The sequence below is a fragment of the Hemiscyllium ocellatum genome, chromosome 22 (assembly GCF_020745735.1).
Source record: "Hemiscyllium ocellatum isolate sHemOce1 chromosome 22, sHemOce1.pat.X.cur, whole genome shotgun sequence".
NCBI lineage: Eukaryota > Metazoa > Chordata > Chondrichthyes > Orectolobiformes > Hemiscylliidae > Hemiscyllium > Hemiscyllium ocellatum.
This window is the reverse complement of record NC_083422.1, coordinates 20,002,129-20,017,073: the sequence shown is the minus strand read 5'-3', so window position 1 is coordinate 20,017,073 and position 14,945 is coordinate 20,002,129. Positions and strand designations below refer to the sequence as shown.

Sequence of the window (14,945 nt, the reverse complement as noted above, 5' to 3'; positions counted from 1 at the left end):
CTTTCCAATTTAGGTGCAATCCATCCTTCTTGTACAGGTCACTTCTAACCCAAAAGAGATTCCATTAGGACCATGGGACTGGGATATCATGGCAATCACAGAAACATGGTTCAAGGATGGACAGGACTGGCAGCTTAATGTTTCAGGATACAAATGCTACAGGAAGGATAGAAAGGGAGGCAAGAGAGGAAAAGGAGTAGCATTTTTGATAAGGGATAGCATTACAGCTGTGCTGAGGGAGGATATTCCTGGAAATACATGCAGGGAAGTGTTTTGGGTGGGACTGAGAAATAAAAAAGGGATGATAATCTTATTGGGATTGTATTATAGACCCCCATAATAGTCAGCGGGAAATGGAGAAACATATTTTGTAAGGAAGTTTGTTATCTCTAAGAATAATAGGGTGGTTATGGTAGGGGATTTTAACTTTGCAGACATAGACTGGGACTGCCATAGTGTTAAGGGTTTAGATGTTGAGGACGCTGTTAAGTGTGTACAAGAAAATTTTCTGATTCAGTATGTGGATGTACTGACTGGAGAAGGTGCAAAACTTGACTTCCTCTTGGGAAATAAGGCAGGGCAAGTGACTGAGGTGTCAGTGGGCAAACACTTTGGGGCCAGCAACCATAATTCTATTAATTTTAAAATAGTGATGGAAAAGGATAGACCAGATCTAAAAGTTGAAGTTCTAAATTGGAGAAAGGCCAATTTTGACGGTATTAGGCAAGAACTTTCAAAAGCTGATTGGGGTAGACATTCACAGGTAAAGGGGCGGCTGGGAAATGAGATAACGAGTCTAGAGACCGTATATTCCTATTGGGTGAAAGGAAAGGCTGGCAGGTGTAGGGAATGCTGGCTGACTAGAGAAATTGAGGGTTTAGTTCCGAGAAAGAAGGAAGCATATGTCAGGTACAGACAGGATGGATCGAGTAAATCCTGAGAAGGGTATAAAGGCAGTCGGAGTATACTTAACCGGGAAATCAGGAGGGCGAAAAGGGGATCTGAGAGAGCTTTGACCAGCCGAGGCCACCCACTTGCCATGGAAGGACAGTGGGCGCTGTAGCTGGGGCGATCCACAGGAAGGGTCCGCTGCCCGTACAGAGTTGCCAATGGCCCCTGGGAGGGGGTGGTGCCCCAGCCTGACCGACCCAGCCCTTAGAGCCAATCCTTATCCCAAGGCTATGGATCTGACTTGCTGACTTCACTTACCTACATTGTTCTAACATGCCAAAGGCTGATCAATTTGGAGACCTGCTGCAGATGTGGGTACGACCTGGTGTGAGATTTGCACCATCTTCCCCTGGATTTTCAAGGACAACTAGCCATTTGGATACAGAACTGGCTCAAAGGTAGAAGACAGAGGGTGGTATTGGTGGAGGGTTGTTTTTCAGACTGGAGGCCTGTGCCAGTGGAGTGTTGCTGAACAAAGAGACCTTGGAGTGCAGGTTCATAGCTCCTTGAAAGTGGAATCGCAGGTCGATTGGATCGTGAAGTCAATTGGTATGCTTTCCTTTATTGGTCAGAATATTGAGTACAGGAGTTGCAGCTGTACAGGACATTGGTAGGCCACTTTTGGAATATTGCGTGCAATTCTGGTCTCCTTCCTATCAGAAAGATGTTGTGAAGCCTGAAATGGTTCAGAAAAGATTTAAAAGAATGTTGCTAGGGTTGGAGGATTTGAGCTATAGAGGGAGGTTGAATAGGCTGAAGCTGTCTTCCCTGGAATGTCGGAGGCTGAAGAGTGACCCTCTACAGGTTTACAAAATCATGAGGGGCATGGATAGGATAAATAGACAAGACTTTCCCCTGGGTTGGCGGTGTCCAGAACTCGAGGGCAAAAGTTCAGGGTGAGAGGGGAAAGACATAAGAGACCTAAGGGGCAACATTTTCATGCAGGGGGTAGTATGCGTACAGAATGAGCTGTGAGACTAGTATAGTTGCAATGTTTTAAAAGGCTTTGGATAGTCTTATGAATAGGCAGGGTTTGGAGGGATATAGGCTAAATGCTGGCAAGTGGGACAAGATTAAGTTAGGATATTTGGTCGGCATGGAAGAGTTGGACTGAAAGGTGTATTTCCATGTTGTACATCTGTGACTCTACGTAACCTTGGATGTTTAATTCCCAATCCTATTCCTGTTGCTGCCATGTGATAAGTCTGTGCGATACCCACCAATTTTAATCTGTGCTATAAACTCTTTTGTTTGTATACTACTTTAATTTAAACACAGCACCTTAATTCCATATTAATTACCCTCCTTCTCCCAGTTGTCCCCTTGCCAGCTGTGTCAGAGGTTAGATTCCTGAGCCTTTCCATATTCTCTATCCTATTACTTGTCCTGGAAACCTTAATAACCTCTACTGAGCCCTTCCCAACTCCCTTTCTAATGTTTTCCATAATTTTCATTCAACTGCTCTATTTAGTTTAAACCCTCAACTACAGTTGTGATCTGGTTCCAGTATGAATCAGGTGGAGCCCATCCCATTGGAGTAGCTTGCTCCTTCCCTGTATTGGTGCCACTGTCCCATTGATTCTCTGCGCCACATATTCACCTCTTTAATCTTGTTGACCATGTGCCAATTAGCTCCAGGCTTCGATCCTAATCTGGAGATTATTACTTTTTTTAATCTGGTTTTTAATTTATCCCTGAGTTGCTCAAAATCCTCAGCTGAACCTCTTCATTTGTTCTGTCTGTATCATTGGTACCTACTTGGACCATGACAATGGGATCTTTCCATTTCCATGCTTCAGGAAGGGCTCATGCCCAAAACGCCAATTCTCTTGCTCCTTGGATGCTGCCTGACCTGCTGCGCCTTTCCAGCAACACATTTTCAGCTCTGATCTCCAGCATCTGCAGTCCTCACCTTCTCCTCTTTCCACTTCCATCCCAAGTTCCTCTACAGTCCAGATGAGAGATCCTGAACCCAGGCATCATGCAGGCAATACAACCTTTGTGACTCTCTTCTGGCCACAGAAGTGTCTATTAGCCTGACTATACTATGTTGAATTACATTTCTCTTTCTTCCCCCTCTCTTGAATGGTGCCCTATACCAAGGTGCTATTGTTAGTTTGCTCACCCTCCCTACAGCCTCTGTTCTCATCCACATAGCGAGCAAGAATCCTAAACCTCTAAAACAAGCTCCAGAGCTGAAAATCCGTCAGCATTATCTCCTGGATCCCTGTATGTATGTCACTCACAGTCACACCCTTCGTCCCTGACCACTGACTAAATATGAGGTGCTTCATCTAAGGTGTGTGACTGCCTTCTGAAACACCACATTCTGGTAATTCTTCCCCCTCCCTGAGGTACCACAGTGTTCAAACCTCAGACTCCAGCTCATCAACTTAACTTAATCAGAATTCCTCAAGCAACCGACACTAGCTATAGATGTGATCACTGTGAACCGCAGTGGAGTCTGCTGGTTCCCACATCTTGCAGGTACAGCACGTTGCCCGGCCATGCATCTCTATTTTATTTGCCAAGTTCTTAATTTTGATTTTTAAAAGTTTCCCACTAGCCTTTTAGTAAACTGTAAATATTTCTCCTATTTACCTTTTTATCTCAAAGTAAACTGTAATAATAGTCACATCAGTAGCTATTACCTACCATTGAACTTCAGGATTTCCTATGTTGTCACTTTGTTTTGTGCATGGCTTCCAATTCCAAATGGAACTTCAATTTATCTTGGGAAAAAAAATGTTATCCTGTAAAAGACCTTTACAAATTGAGACAAAAAAATAAACTAAAAGCACCTCTTCCCCTCTGTAGCGACTCCTCTTGCTGCCCTCAAATTCCCCGAGCTATCTACTCACTTGGACTCTCTCTCAGTCAGGATGAAATCTCTCCTTCCTGACTGTGCACAGTTCATATTTTTTTGTCAGAAAGTTGAATCTGGAAAGTGTGCAAGTGATTTTGTTAATTCAACCAGGATACCTCTGTAAAGATCTTGAAAGCTTAAAACTATGGCTTAGTTGGTCATGCTCTTTCTCCTGGGTCAGGAGCTCATGGGTTCAACTCCTCCAGAGACCTGTGCACAATGACCGAGTATTTCTTTCATTAAAGTGAATTAGATGTCATTGGTTAGGCCAGCATGAATTGTACATCTCTATTTGCCCTTGGGGCTGCAGTGGGCAATCTTCTTGAACCACTATTATCAATGTGATATAGGTACGTATCATTGCTGTTAGAAAGGGAGTTCCATGATTTTGTCAGAAGATATAGTTCCAAATCAGGATAGTGTGGAGCTTTAAATGAAGCTTGCAGGTAATGGTGTTTCTAGGTGGCACGGGTCATAGGTTTGGAAGGTGCTGTCTGGGGTTTTTGCCTGCCTTGTCATGACAGTTCGCTTGCCACATCCAAGATTGGAAAAGAACTTCTCCAGTATCATCTTCAGTATGTATCCATCAATTTCATAGCTTAAAAAAACAGATTTTTTTTTATCCTTTCTGTTATGGTGCTAAAGAGACTACACTTCCAAAACCTGACAATGAAGTGATTTGCGGCAAACTGTCATGTCAAAAATGCTGCAGAATCATTTTCCTTTTAAAGAACCAATATAAATTTGTATTGGTTTAATAGAAAATTAAAATAGAAAATACTGGAATGACTAGGTCAGTTGGCATCATTTATTAGGAAACATTTCTGACCAAATGACTTTTGGTTATTGACCTGTATCATGAACTGTTTTATCTCTCCTTAGAAACTAGTTGACCTGCTTTGTATCTCCAGCACTTTTGTTTTAATTTCTGATTTCCAGTATCTTTTTTATCTTTAGCAGAGCCATTTGTTCAGCACAGCTGCATTTAGGAAGAGGAAGGTGATATTGCTAAATTGTTAAAAGGAATCCTATTACTATGGGTGCTTGGCATTGCAGCACTTGAATACTCCAATTACGTAGTGTGCATTGCATCTATAGATGGTCGATTGTATGTTTCTCCTTGTGTATGTTGAAGGGCACCTGAGGGAGTAGTTTCTTAGCAGATGCAGAAGATGTCACTTTGACTTGTTAACATGCAAAACAATATTCAGTGCACTATATATTATCAATTCTTAACTCATGCCTTGTTTTTGATCAACAAGGGAAATAATGCTATAATGTGATCTTTATTATAAATCCCATTTTAAATACACTCTCATTTTAAAAAGTTACTTCCTGATAATTATGTGAGAAATGTTCAGCTACCAAGTGAATTTAGTTTTACACCATTGTCCTGCAAAATAAAGTTAAGATGCAGTGTAAAAATACTGTCTTTTTCCTTCATGCATTTTAAGCACACAGCAGAGCAAAATACATCAGATATTGATTCTGCTTTTTGTGGACTCATCTAAGGAGGAGGCTAGAGTTACCATAAGAAATGAAGCTTTGTTTCCACGAGAGGTTTCACCTAGCTGGTTTTTCCTGTTTCAGTTTGTTATCTGAGTACTGACCTAATTCACTGCTTTATCAAGGTCATGTTTTATTCAATACAAGAAAATGGAAAATTTGGCAAGAAGCACAGTGCTTATGTTGAAAGGATGTCATGCAGTGAACGCGCATGAGCTTTGTCTGACTTTCTCCCCTCCCTAATCCTAATTGGGCAGAAAACAAAGATAAATGCAGTGTAAAATTTATCACCGTATTCTAATTTCTAATTCCGAACTGTTTATGAAATTAATTGTTTGCAGTTTAATGGATTCTTAATGTGTGATTTAATTCAAACCTCAACTTCCAGGATGTTGACGAGTGAAAAACGTTTTTGTCATGACCAGCTATCCCTTGTTACAAGGATGGCATCTACTCAAAGTTGTACATTTCTATCTCTGATCTTCATGTGCTTGAACAGGTTATTTCTCAACCCACAGATCCTTGGACACAGACAGAAAACAGATCTGGAGTAAAGATGTATGCTTCTTCTGCTGTTATAGCTCTGCTTCATTCATTTAAAGCAAAGGAACTCCGTATGGTGCAACTTAATGGACAGATTGTTGCCATTTTACATAATTGGCAGTAAGCTTTTCCTAGTTACTAATGTCAATACCTCCTCCTTCAGGGTGAACTTAATCTCTGCCTTTGAGTGTTTTTCCTTTTCCTTTTGGACCATTCATCACTGGAGAATTGAGAAAACAGCACTTGATGAAGATCATTTTTGGCTGTACAGAATGTCAGTCCATCAAAGTTGATCTTGGAGGAGTTTGGCATGAGTGCTCGTAGATTGGACTTCAGGAAGGACATAAGTGGTTGTTTGTTTAACTGTCCTCCCTTTGGATCTGAAGGATGTGGCAGAGGCATTACTGAGATGCAGTTTCTCTTGAACGTTCATGTCACTGATGCAGAGTGCAGGCCTCACTGCTTTTTGGTAGGTCTCTTGTTTGGGCCCCATATCTCAGGAAGGATGTACTGGTCCTATAGCGTGTTCAGAGGAAGTTCACGAGAATAGTCCCAGGAATGCAAAATTTAACCCATGAGGAATGTTTGAGGATTATGGGCTTATACTCATTGAGTTTAGAAGGATGGCATGGCGGGAGGTGGGAGAATCTAATTGAAATGTACAGAATACTAAATGGCCTGGACAGAGTAGTTGTTGGGAAGATGTCTCTCCTACCAATGGAAACTAGGTATAGCCTTCAAGTAAAGGGAAGACATTTTTAAAATGGAGATGAGGGGAAACTCCTTCAGCCAGTGAGTGGTGAATTTATGGAATTCATTGCCACAGAATGCTGTGGAGGCCAGGTCATTGTGTGTATTTAAAATTGAGATGGATAGGTTCTTGAGTATCAAGGGTTACAGGGCGAAAGCAGGAGAATGGGGTTGAGAAACTTAGCAGTTATGATTGAATGACAGAGCAGACTTGATGGACTGAATAGCCTCATTTCTGCTCCTATGCCTTATAGATGTCTTTAGATTTTAAAAACTATCTGCTGTGACTTGGAGAAGGTTTGAATGATGCAGTTGCTCCAGTGTTAGATCCTCTTGACATTGGCTTTTTCAGAAAGACGGCTATCAGACTATGGAAAATAGTTAACATATTTCAGTGTTGCTCTTTCACCATGCATGAGAAGAATATTTGGCTGGCAAGATATTGGCTGATATGAGCTTTGACCATATATTTTAAGAGCAGGTTGAATTTCTTGCATGCAGAATTGAAGAGTCAACAGGCCTTGCAAATGTGATGTTGATCATGGGATCCCTACAGTGTGGAAGCAGGCCAATTGGCCCATCATGTGTACACTAACCCTCCAAAGAGCATCCCATTCAGACGCATGCCCCTACCCTATCCCTTCAATTCTGCATTTTCCACAGCTAACTCAGCTAGCCTAGGCTTTGCATCCTTGGACACTATAGACAATTTAGCATGGCCAATCCACCTAACCTACACTTTTGGAGGATGGGAGGAAACCAGAGCACCTGGAGGAAACCCCCACAGACACAGAAAACGTGCAATATCCACACACGCACCTGAGGTGGGAATCGAACCCAGGTCCCTGATGTTGTAAGGCAGCAATGCTAACCACTGAGTCATCGTGCCACCCCCTTGGGCAACAAGTTTGCAATCATGTATGTCATTGGTGGTCATACGTTTGACTTGGAGGCCCTGAGGTTAAGCTTTTCATTCAAGTGTTACTTAAAACTGATGAGGTAAATAGCCACTGTCAGATATTTTGAAAATATAAATGTGAGCTTTCACAGCGGCGCTAAATTTTCAAGGTGATCTGCTCCACTCCTCCCACTGGAAATTGTGGTCGTCCTCTCATGGTCAAATGTTTGCAGAATTACAAAGAAGCTTCTGGGACATCCAAATTTTGAAGCTGAATCTCGACAGTTGCATGATTTATTGAATCAAATACTTCAATTTTGACCAATGAAGAAGATTGCCAAATTCCCAGAATGACCATGAGATCTTGGGTTTTTCCTTACTCTCCAGTCTTGCCAAAAAGTAATTTAGAAGATTTTAAAATGATAGAATTCCATTAATGGACTGTTGGTGATAACAGTTGGTTTAATTGAAGGGTGATGGGTGATTGTGTTCAAAGGAAGCATTCCTGCTAAGGTATACTGCGATCACTTGCATTGCTTCATATTGCATTTATACTGCACTCATTGCTGCTTGCCTGTTTATTCTCTTACCCCGCCCCATGTGTTGCTTTCTACATTTTTTCTTGTATTTGTCTAGTTAAAGAGCAAGTCAAAGGTTTCTCTCTAAAGTTTTTAAAGCCAATACCTCTGGGCAGATCTCAGCAGCCCCAGGAACGAGGTCATTTAGGAAAACGCCTGTCACAATTTCCCAGACTCTGAAGGGTTGCCCATTATTTTCATTGTTCCTATGCAGGATTCAGACCAGGAGCAGCACCTGTGATATTTGTTCTAGCCTCTGCCACTGGGGTCACAGACATTATTATTTCTATCTGTTTATCAACGAACAAAAGCTCAAACTTTTTATATGCACTACTTTTAAAATTTTCATTTTTTTGGAAAACCTCTTTACCAACATTAAGATGTACTCTCTCTGACACGTTTGGTCTATGGACAGCCCCATAGTTTAAATAATAACAGACCGCTAATCTAGTATCCAGCAATATTCAGAAAAATCACGCAGGAGAGAAAAGAATTCAGAGTCTAAAACTTTGTTATGACTAAGTGTTTCCATTATGAAGAATGACTAAAGATTGTTACATTTTCTGGTAGAAGATGAATTCTTGGGTTTAGTGATGTTTTAGTATTTGATGATTTTCTTTTCATTTTAGGAGTTGTTGGGTGTGTTTTGCCACTGATGAAGATGATCGGACAGCAGAATGGGTTCGGCCTTGCAGGTGCAGAGGATCCACCAAATGGGTTCACCAAGCTTGTCTACAGCGATGGGTCGATGAAAAGCAAAGGGGCAACAGTACTGCCAGAGTGGCATGTCCACAGTGTAACGCTGAATACTTAATTGTCTTTCCAAAACTGGGTAAGATTAATAAAGCACAGATTAATTAGTTAATTTGTGATTTTCGAAGTCATTTTATTGTTTTTAACAAAAGCAAATTCTGGAAATAGTCAACAGATCTTGCAGCATTTGTGGAGAAAGAAAAAGTTATACTTAAGGCATGGTCACTTTATTGTTCGTTATGCTGTGTGCTATTGTCTAGCTGTGCACAAACACGGGAATTTATAATGGGAGGAATTAATTTTAAACTCTACAAAACGCTGCCTTTTTCTATTTAAAAATATAAATCTATAAATTCCTCCTCTACTGCCAAACCTTTGTACAGACTCCAACCAACCCCAACCCACGAGAATAATTGCATATGTAAGTTATTACTGTTTTTCAGCATTGTGCGCTCTCTTTTTAGGGTTATGGTGGCATAAAATGGACATTTCACGAGGCAACTAGTCTAGAAATCCAGGCCATTACTGTGAGGACTTGAGTTCAAGTGTACCCCAACACCACCTGGTGGAATTTTAATTTCCTTAATAAATTCTGAAATTAAATGATAAGATTGTCATTGTTGTAAAAACCTATCTGGCTTAGTAATGACCATGGGGAAGGTAAGCAACCAATTGACCTGGTCTGACATTTTGTAACTTCAGATATGCCCAAATATGGTTGACTCTAAATTGCCCTTTGAAATGAATAAGCAAACAATTGAGGCAAATAGATAGGGATGGGCAACAACCACTGGTTTACTAATAATGTCACACACACACAAGAACGAAGATGATGAAAAAAATTGGGTAAAATACTTGGATATCCAGTCAGATTGTTGACACCAAGAATGAACTCATCTTACTTTGATTTTTTTGTTAACTAACAATTACTTTTTAAACCTTGGCAGATAATTTACAAGGCACGAAGACTACAGTTCTTTTGAGTGTCATACTCATAACTGACACTTTTTGGCCTCGAGAAAGGCCAGTGAATTGCTGAATGGAATATTGGACAATCGTAATATAACACTGAGTAGTAGCCTTCTTTTCCAGTAATGCTCCTGGAATGTTTTTAGCGGCACGGTGGCACAGTGGTTAGCACTGCTGCCTCACCGCCCCAGAGATCCGGGTTCAATTCCTGCCTCAGACAACTGTGTCTGTGTGGAGTTTGCACATTCTCCCCATGTCTGCATGGGTTTCCTCCCACAGTCCAAAAATGTGCAGATTAGGTGAAATGGCCATGCTAAATTGCCTGTAGTGTTAGATGAAGGGACAAATGTAGGGGAATGGGTCCGGGTGGATTGCTCTTCGGAGGGTCGGTGTGGACTTGTTGGGCCAAAGGGCCTGTTTCCATACTGTAAGTCATCTAAACTAATCTAGTTTGTACCCTAGCCACCTCATGTTTTTATCTCTCCCACTGCTGGCTGTTGCTATATTTACATATTCACTGACAAATTTATTGAGTACTTTTTTTGTGCTCATGGAATTTACTGTTTTTAAGTCCAACTTCCTTGGTATTGGGTTTTTTTGTCCACCCTAGTATTTTATGGTTGGCAATTTAATTATACTGCTCTAATTAGGCTCATCATTCTGTTATTGCTATTTCATTTCACTATTTGTTGAGCATTCTTATTTAATTAGTCTTCTCCCTGGGTTATCATGTGATATATGTTCAAGGTTCGATGTTCATCAGTTGATCAACATGACACCTAAATATTGTTATGTCTACCATCAGTTTGATTCTTCGATTGCATAAAACTCCATGATCTCAGATGCATCTTTTGCAATTGCTGCCCTGTGATTAACATTATTCTTTTAGTTATCTTTTGTTAAACTACCCAGGTAAATAATTTGTCCGTTTTTATAGAATGATAGGTGCTTGTAGCATTGTGTTAGTGGCAACTTGTTATCTCTGCAAAACCTGGTCCACTGCATTAATCTCTCCTGATAATCCTGTATCTCCCTCTGTTTCACGTATTTATTCATTTGACTGCAAAACAATGCAGAGCGGTTTGCTTAAATCATTCCCATGCTCCTGCAGCACAGACCTATTCTTTCCTTAAGTGCTATTTTCTTAATACATAGTTTGATAACTTATTTTGAATCTGCATTTTCAATTTTACTGATTCCCTGCCTTAAGTATTTCTTCTTTTTACATTTTCTGTCAGTACTATATAATTGATTTTAAAAATCTGTTTCATAGTCATTTTTCCTCATTGGCTTTGAGCCCAACCTCCAACTTATCTGGACCTGTCTAGATGAATTTTGAGAACTTGTTGAAAAATTGAGTGATCTAGTCTGTTGTTTTATTCCTCTTCTGCAATTTGTTCATTTCAGTTCTTAGTATTACTTGTTCTGCAGAAGGATCCTTCATCCAAAGTCTTTGCTTGTACTTGAGGATCCTTGGGCATTGAACATGTTTTGACTAAGTGGTGTGGGTAATTATAGCTCCCTCACAATCTACCCATGTAACACTTGCTAAATGAAACTGGCAATGGAATGTGTGACTTGCCCAATGTTGGGTGGTTTAATCATACAAGGCCACAAGGGGAAGTGTGAAATTTGCTGGTATGTTCATGTTTTGGGTGTTAATTAAAGATAGCAGCAAAACATACCCTTCTACATATAATTGCTTTCTTTAGTTGATTTTTCAAGTAATTCTTTGATTTATTTGAAAATCTATTTTGATAGCATTTCTTTAATATAACAATTATTTATATAATATTTAGTTATATTTCACTCCAATTAACATAATATCAGAAGTGGATTTGTACTACTCTTCATAAACAAGGTATAAATTTTAAAAAATCCAAATTCTTTCACCCAATTGGAAAGCTGTTCTTGAAATCTGTTAATACAGTGTTTTACTGCTAATTTATTAACTGTATCTACAAATGGACGAGAAGTCCCTTTTTATTCTAGTAGTTGATGTGCTGTTTATATCCATTGAATCCTTGACCGTTTTCATTATGTCTACTTTTCATCAACTTTGTGAGATAAAGTGAAAATTTAGAATATTTTAAAATGTATTTTTGCTGAAAAATATTTTTCAATATTATGCAAATATAAAACAGTACAATTCAAAACTATACAAAGAAATAACACCAAAAAAATAAAAATCTCAAACTGCTAACTACTTAAATAAATAACAACTAACAACAAACTAACAAATGATAACTCAGCTCAGCCAAACAAAAGACTCTTGTCTCGAATATCAAGAGCATTACTTTTCACATATTCAGACTTTGCAGTTCCCCTCTCTGGGTATTGGACTCATCGAGCGCAATTATTACAGTTATACAAAAGCCCTTATTAGTGTGACTGACAGACAAATTTGTGTCCAGGTATTCCAAAAAGGGCAGCCTTGTCTTATAGAAACTCTCAATCTTGTGGTGTACCATACTTGTGACAAAATCCAAGGGGATATGCTCCATAACCATCTTCTGCCAACCCGACAAGCCCGGGTGATTTTCGGATACCCACCCTAACAAGACCTTCTTTCTTGCGCACAAAGTGAAGATGTTGAAAAGTATTTTCTTATACACATCTATAGAGAACACACTGGGCAGGCCAAGAAGAAGAGATATCGGGTCCTTCTCCACTCTTACACCCAAAATCCCCTCCATTGCACCCGCCATAGCACTCCAGTATGTTTGAAGCCTACCACAAGACCAGAGACACTGGGTAAGAGTGCCTGTATCAATCTTGCACTTGAGACGTGTGCAAGGTGCCCCTGGTTTAAATTTTAACAAATGATCCAGAGCCGAGTGGACCCTATTGAGAATCTTCAACTCTACAGCATGGGTCCTAATGCAAATTGATATCTTGCTTTTTCCCAAATATCTTCCCATACCTCTGAAGAGAACTCAACACCGAGCTCTCTCTCCCACACCCTGCAGAGTCGATCAGACTCATCTGAGGGGGCACCCCCAATTGATGAGATAAAGTGCTGACAGAAAGTGTACTGTTAACCCTGAGCACCCTCCTCTCTATTCAGATTTTTAGGGATCAGTCAAAAGTGTCGTTTTTTTTTTAAATAAAATCCTTAACTTGAAAAAAACGAAACGGGTCCCTGTTAGATAGCTTGTATTTCTGTGCTAACTAATCAAAGGACATCATTGTGTCTCCCTCAAATATATCACCTATGCAAGACACACCCCTAGTTGCCAATGTTTGAATCCTGAATTTAGCATCCCCAGTTGAAAACCTGGCCTACCCACTAAAGGTGTAAACAAAGATGTTTTGCCAATATTGCCTTCCCTCTGCTGAATTGCCCTCCACGCTTTAACAGTATTGATAACTATTGGGTTATGGCTGAAAATGTGTTGCTGAAAAAGCGCAGCAGGTCAGGCAGCATCCAGGGAACAGGAGATTCGAGGGCTTATGCCCGAAACGTCGAATCTCCTGTTCCCTGGATGCTGCCTGACCCGCTGCACTTTTTCAGCAACACCTTTTCAGCTCTGATCTCCAGCATCTGCGGACCTCACTTTCTCCTCAACTATTGGGTTATGACAATATTCCCTAACTGTCCTCATTATGTTCGAACACAGCAGGCGAGGAAGGGAGCACCCTGCCCGAGAGGTTTCGATACCTAACCATGTTGAAAGAGGGTCCCCACAGCCCCAATCACTCACGTAAGATGAAACTGATCTTAGTTGATCATTTTTAATGTCCATGACATCCACTCTCTTCCCCCCCCCGCATCTTTCACTAATTTAATAAGGGGCCACTTCCAATGCCAAATAAAACAGCTGAACCAGCCATTCAGTCTCCTGTACGTTTGCTTATCGAAAATTAGGAGGAGCATCTGTATAGGGTACAACAATTAGGGGAAAATATTCATCTTAAGCGCTATCTGACCCGACATGGGACCAGAAGTGCCTTCCATCTTTGAAGATCTTGTTTGGTTTTGTCGAATAATTGAACAAAATTAGCTTGGAACAACCAATCAAGAACTAGTGATGAATATGCCCAATTGCACAAAACCCCTCTGTGAGCACTTAGATGGGAATTGGTATTCGCCCTCAAGACCGAGCACCTTTGTAAGGCAACCCATAGGCATAGCCTCTGATTTTGCAAAATTAATCTTGTATCCCGAAAAGGTGCCAAACATGCTGCTGCATCGTGTCAAGCGAGGCACCGAAACTGCTGGATTTGATTTTTAAAAAAAAAAGAATGAGGACATCGTCCGCGTACGACAAACTCTTATGTAATTTTGACTCCACTTCTGGAATCAACATATTAGATCCCTAATTGGCCTCCGTCAATGGTTCAATCACCAATGTAAAAAGCAATGGCGAAAGGGGACAGCCCTGCTGGTTGCCCCTAAAATGTTAAAAATGCTTGATCATACCCCATTGGTGATGACCGCAGCCAGTGGGTCACTGTAAAGAATCCTTACTCATCTCACAAAGGCTTCGCTGAAGCCAAATCTCTCCAGAGTATAAAAAAGTACGACCCCTCAACTCGGCCAAATGCCTTCTCTGCACCTAGAGAAATCACCAATCCCTGTATTGGCTGTTGTTGACACGCTTAAATTACATTAAGCAGCCTCCTAACATTATTGGAGGATTTGCGGCCCTTTATGAAGCCTGTCTGCTCCTCTTTAACAACAGAAGGTAACGTAGTCTTCAGCCTTAACGCAATAGGCTTAGAGAGGATTTTGATGTCCACCTTTAAGTGAAATGGGCCTGTACGAAGCACAGTCCTCCAGGACCTTCCATTTTTTAAGATTAAGCGAAATATTGAGCTCTCTGAGATGGTGGGAGGTGATCATGACTGTGTGAGACATTTTACATGTTGAGCATTGGGCCTGACATTTATAAATTCCTTACAGAATTCGCTGGAAAGTCCAAGAAGGCTGGGCACCTTTTCACTCTGAAGCTGCTTCACAGCCTCTTGCTCTGTTAAGGGGGCATTGAGAAAAGACTCTTGTTTGGGAATCACACCAAGAGCAGATCCTTGAAGAAGGACATCAGTTTGGCCTGTCCCTCCTCACTACCCTCCGATTGGTATAACTCAGAATAAAATCTCTGGAATGCCGCATTAATCTTTTTCGAAT

At 40.7% G+C, this 14,945-nt stretch overlaps 1 protein-coding gene across 1 annotated transcript in view; it reads left to right on the top strand.

Annotated features, from left to right (window-relative positions):
- Window positions 1–14,945, top strand: part of marchf5 (membrane-associated ring finger (C3HC4) 5) — a 129,668-nt gene that overhangs the window by 32,955 nt on the left and 81,768 nt on the right. The window contains exon 2 of the mRNA XM_060841924.1: window positions 8,722–8,924. Coding sequence (XP_060697907.1) covers window positions 8,722–8,924 — 203 coding nt within the window. The remainder of the gene's footprint in view (window positions 1–8,721; window positions 8,925–14,945) is intronic.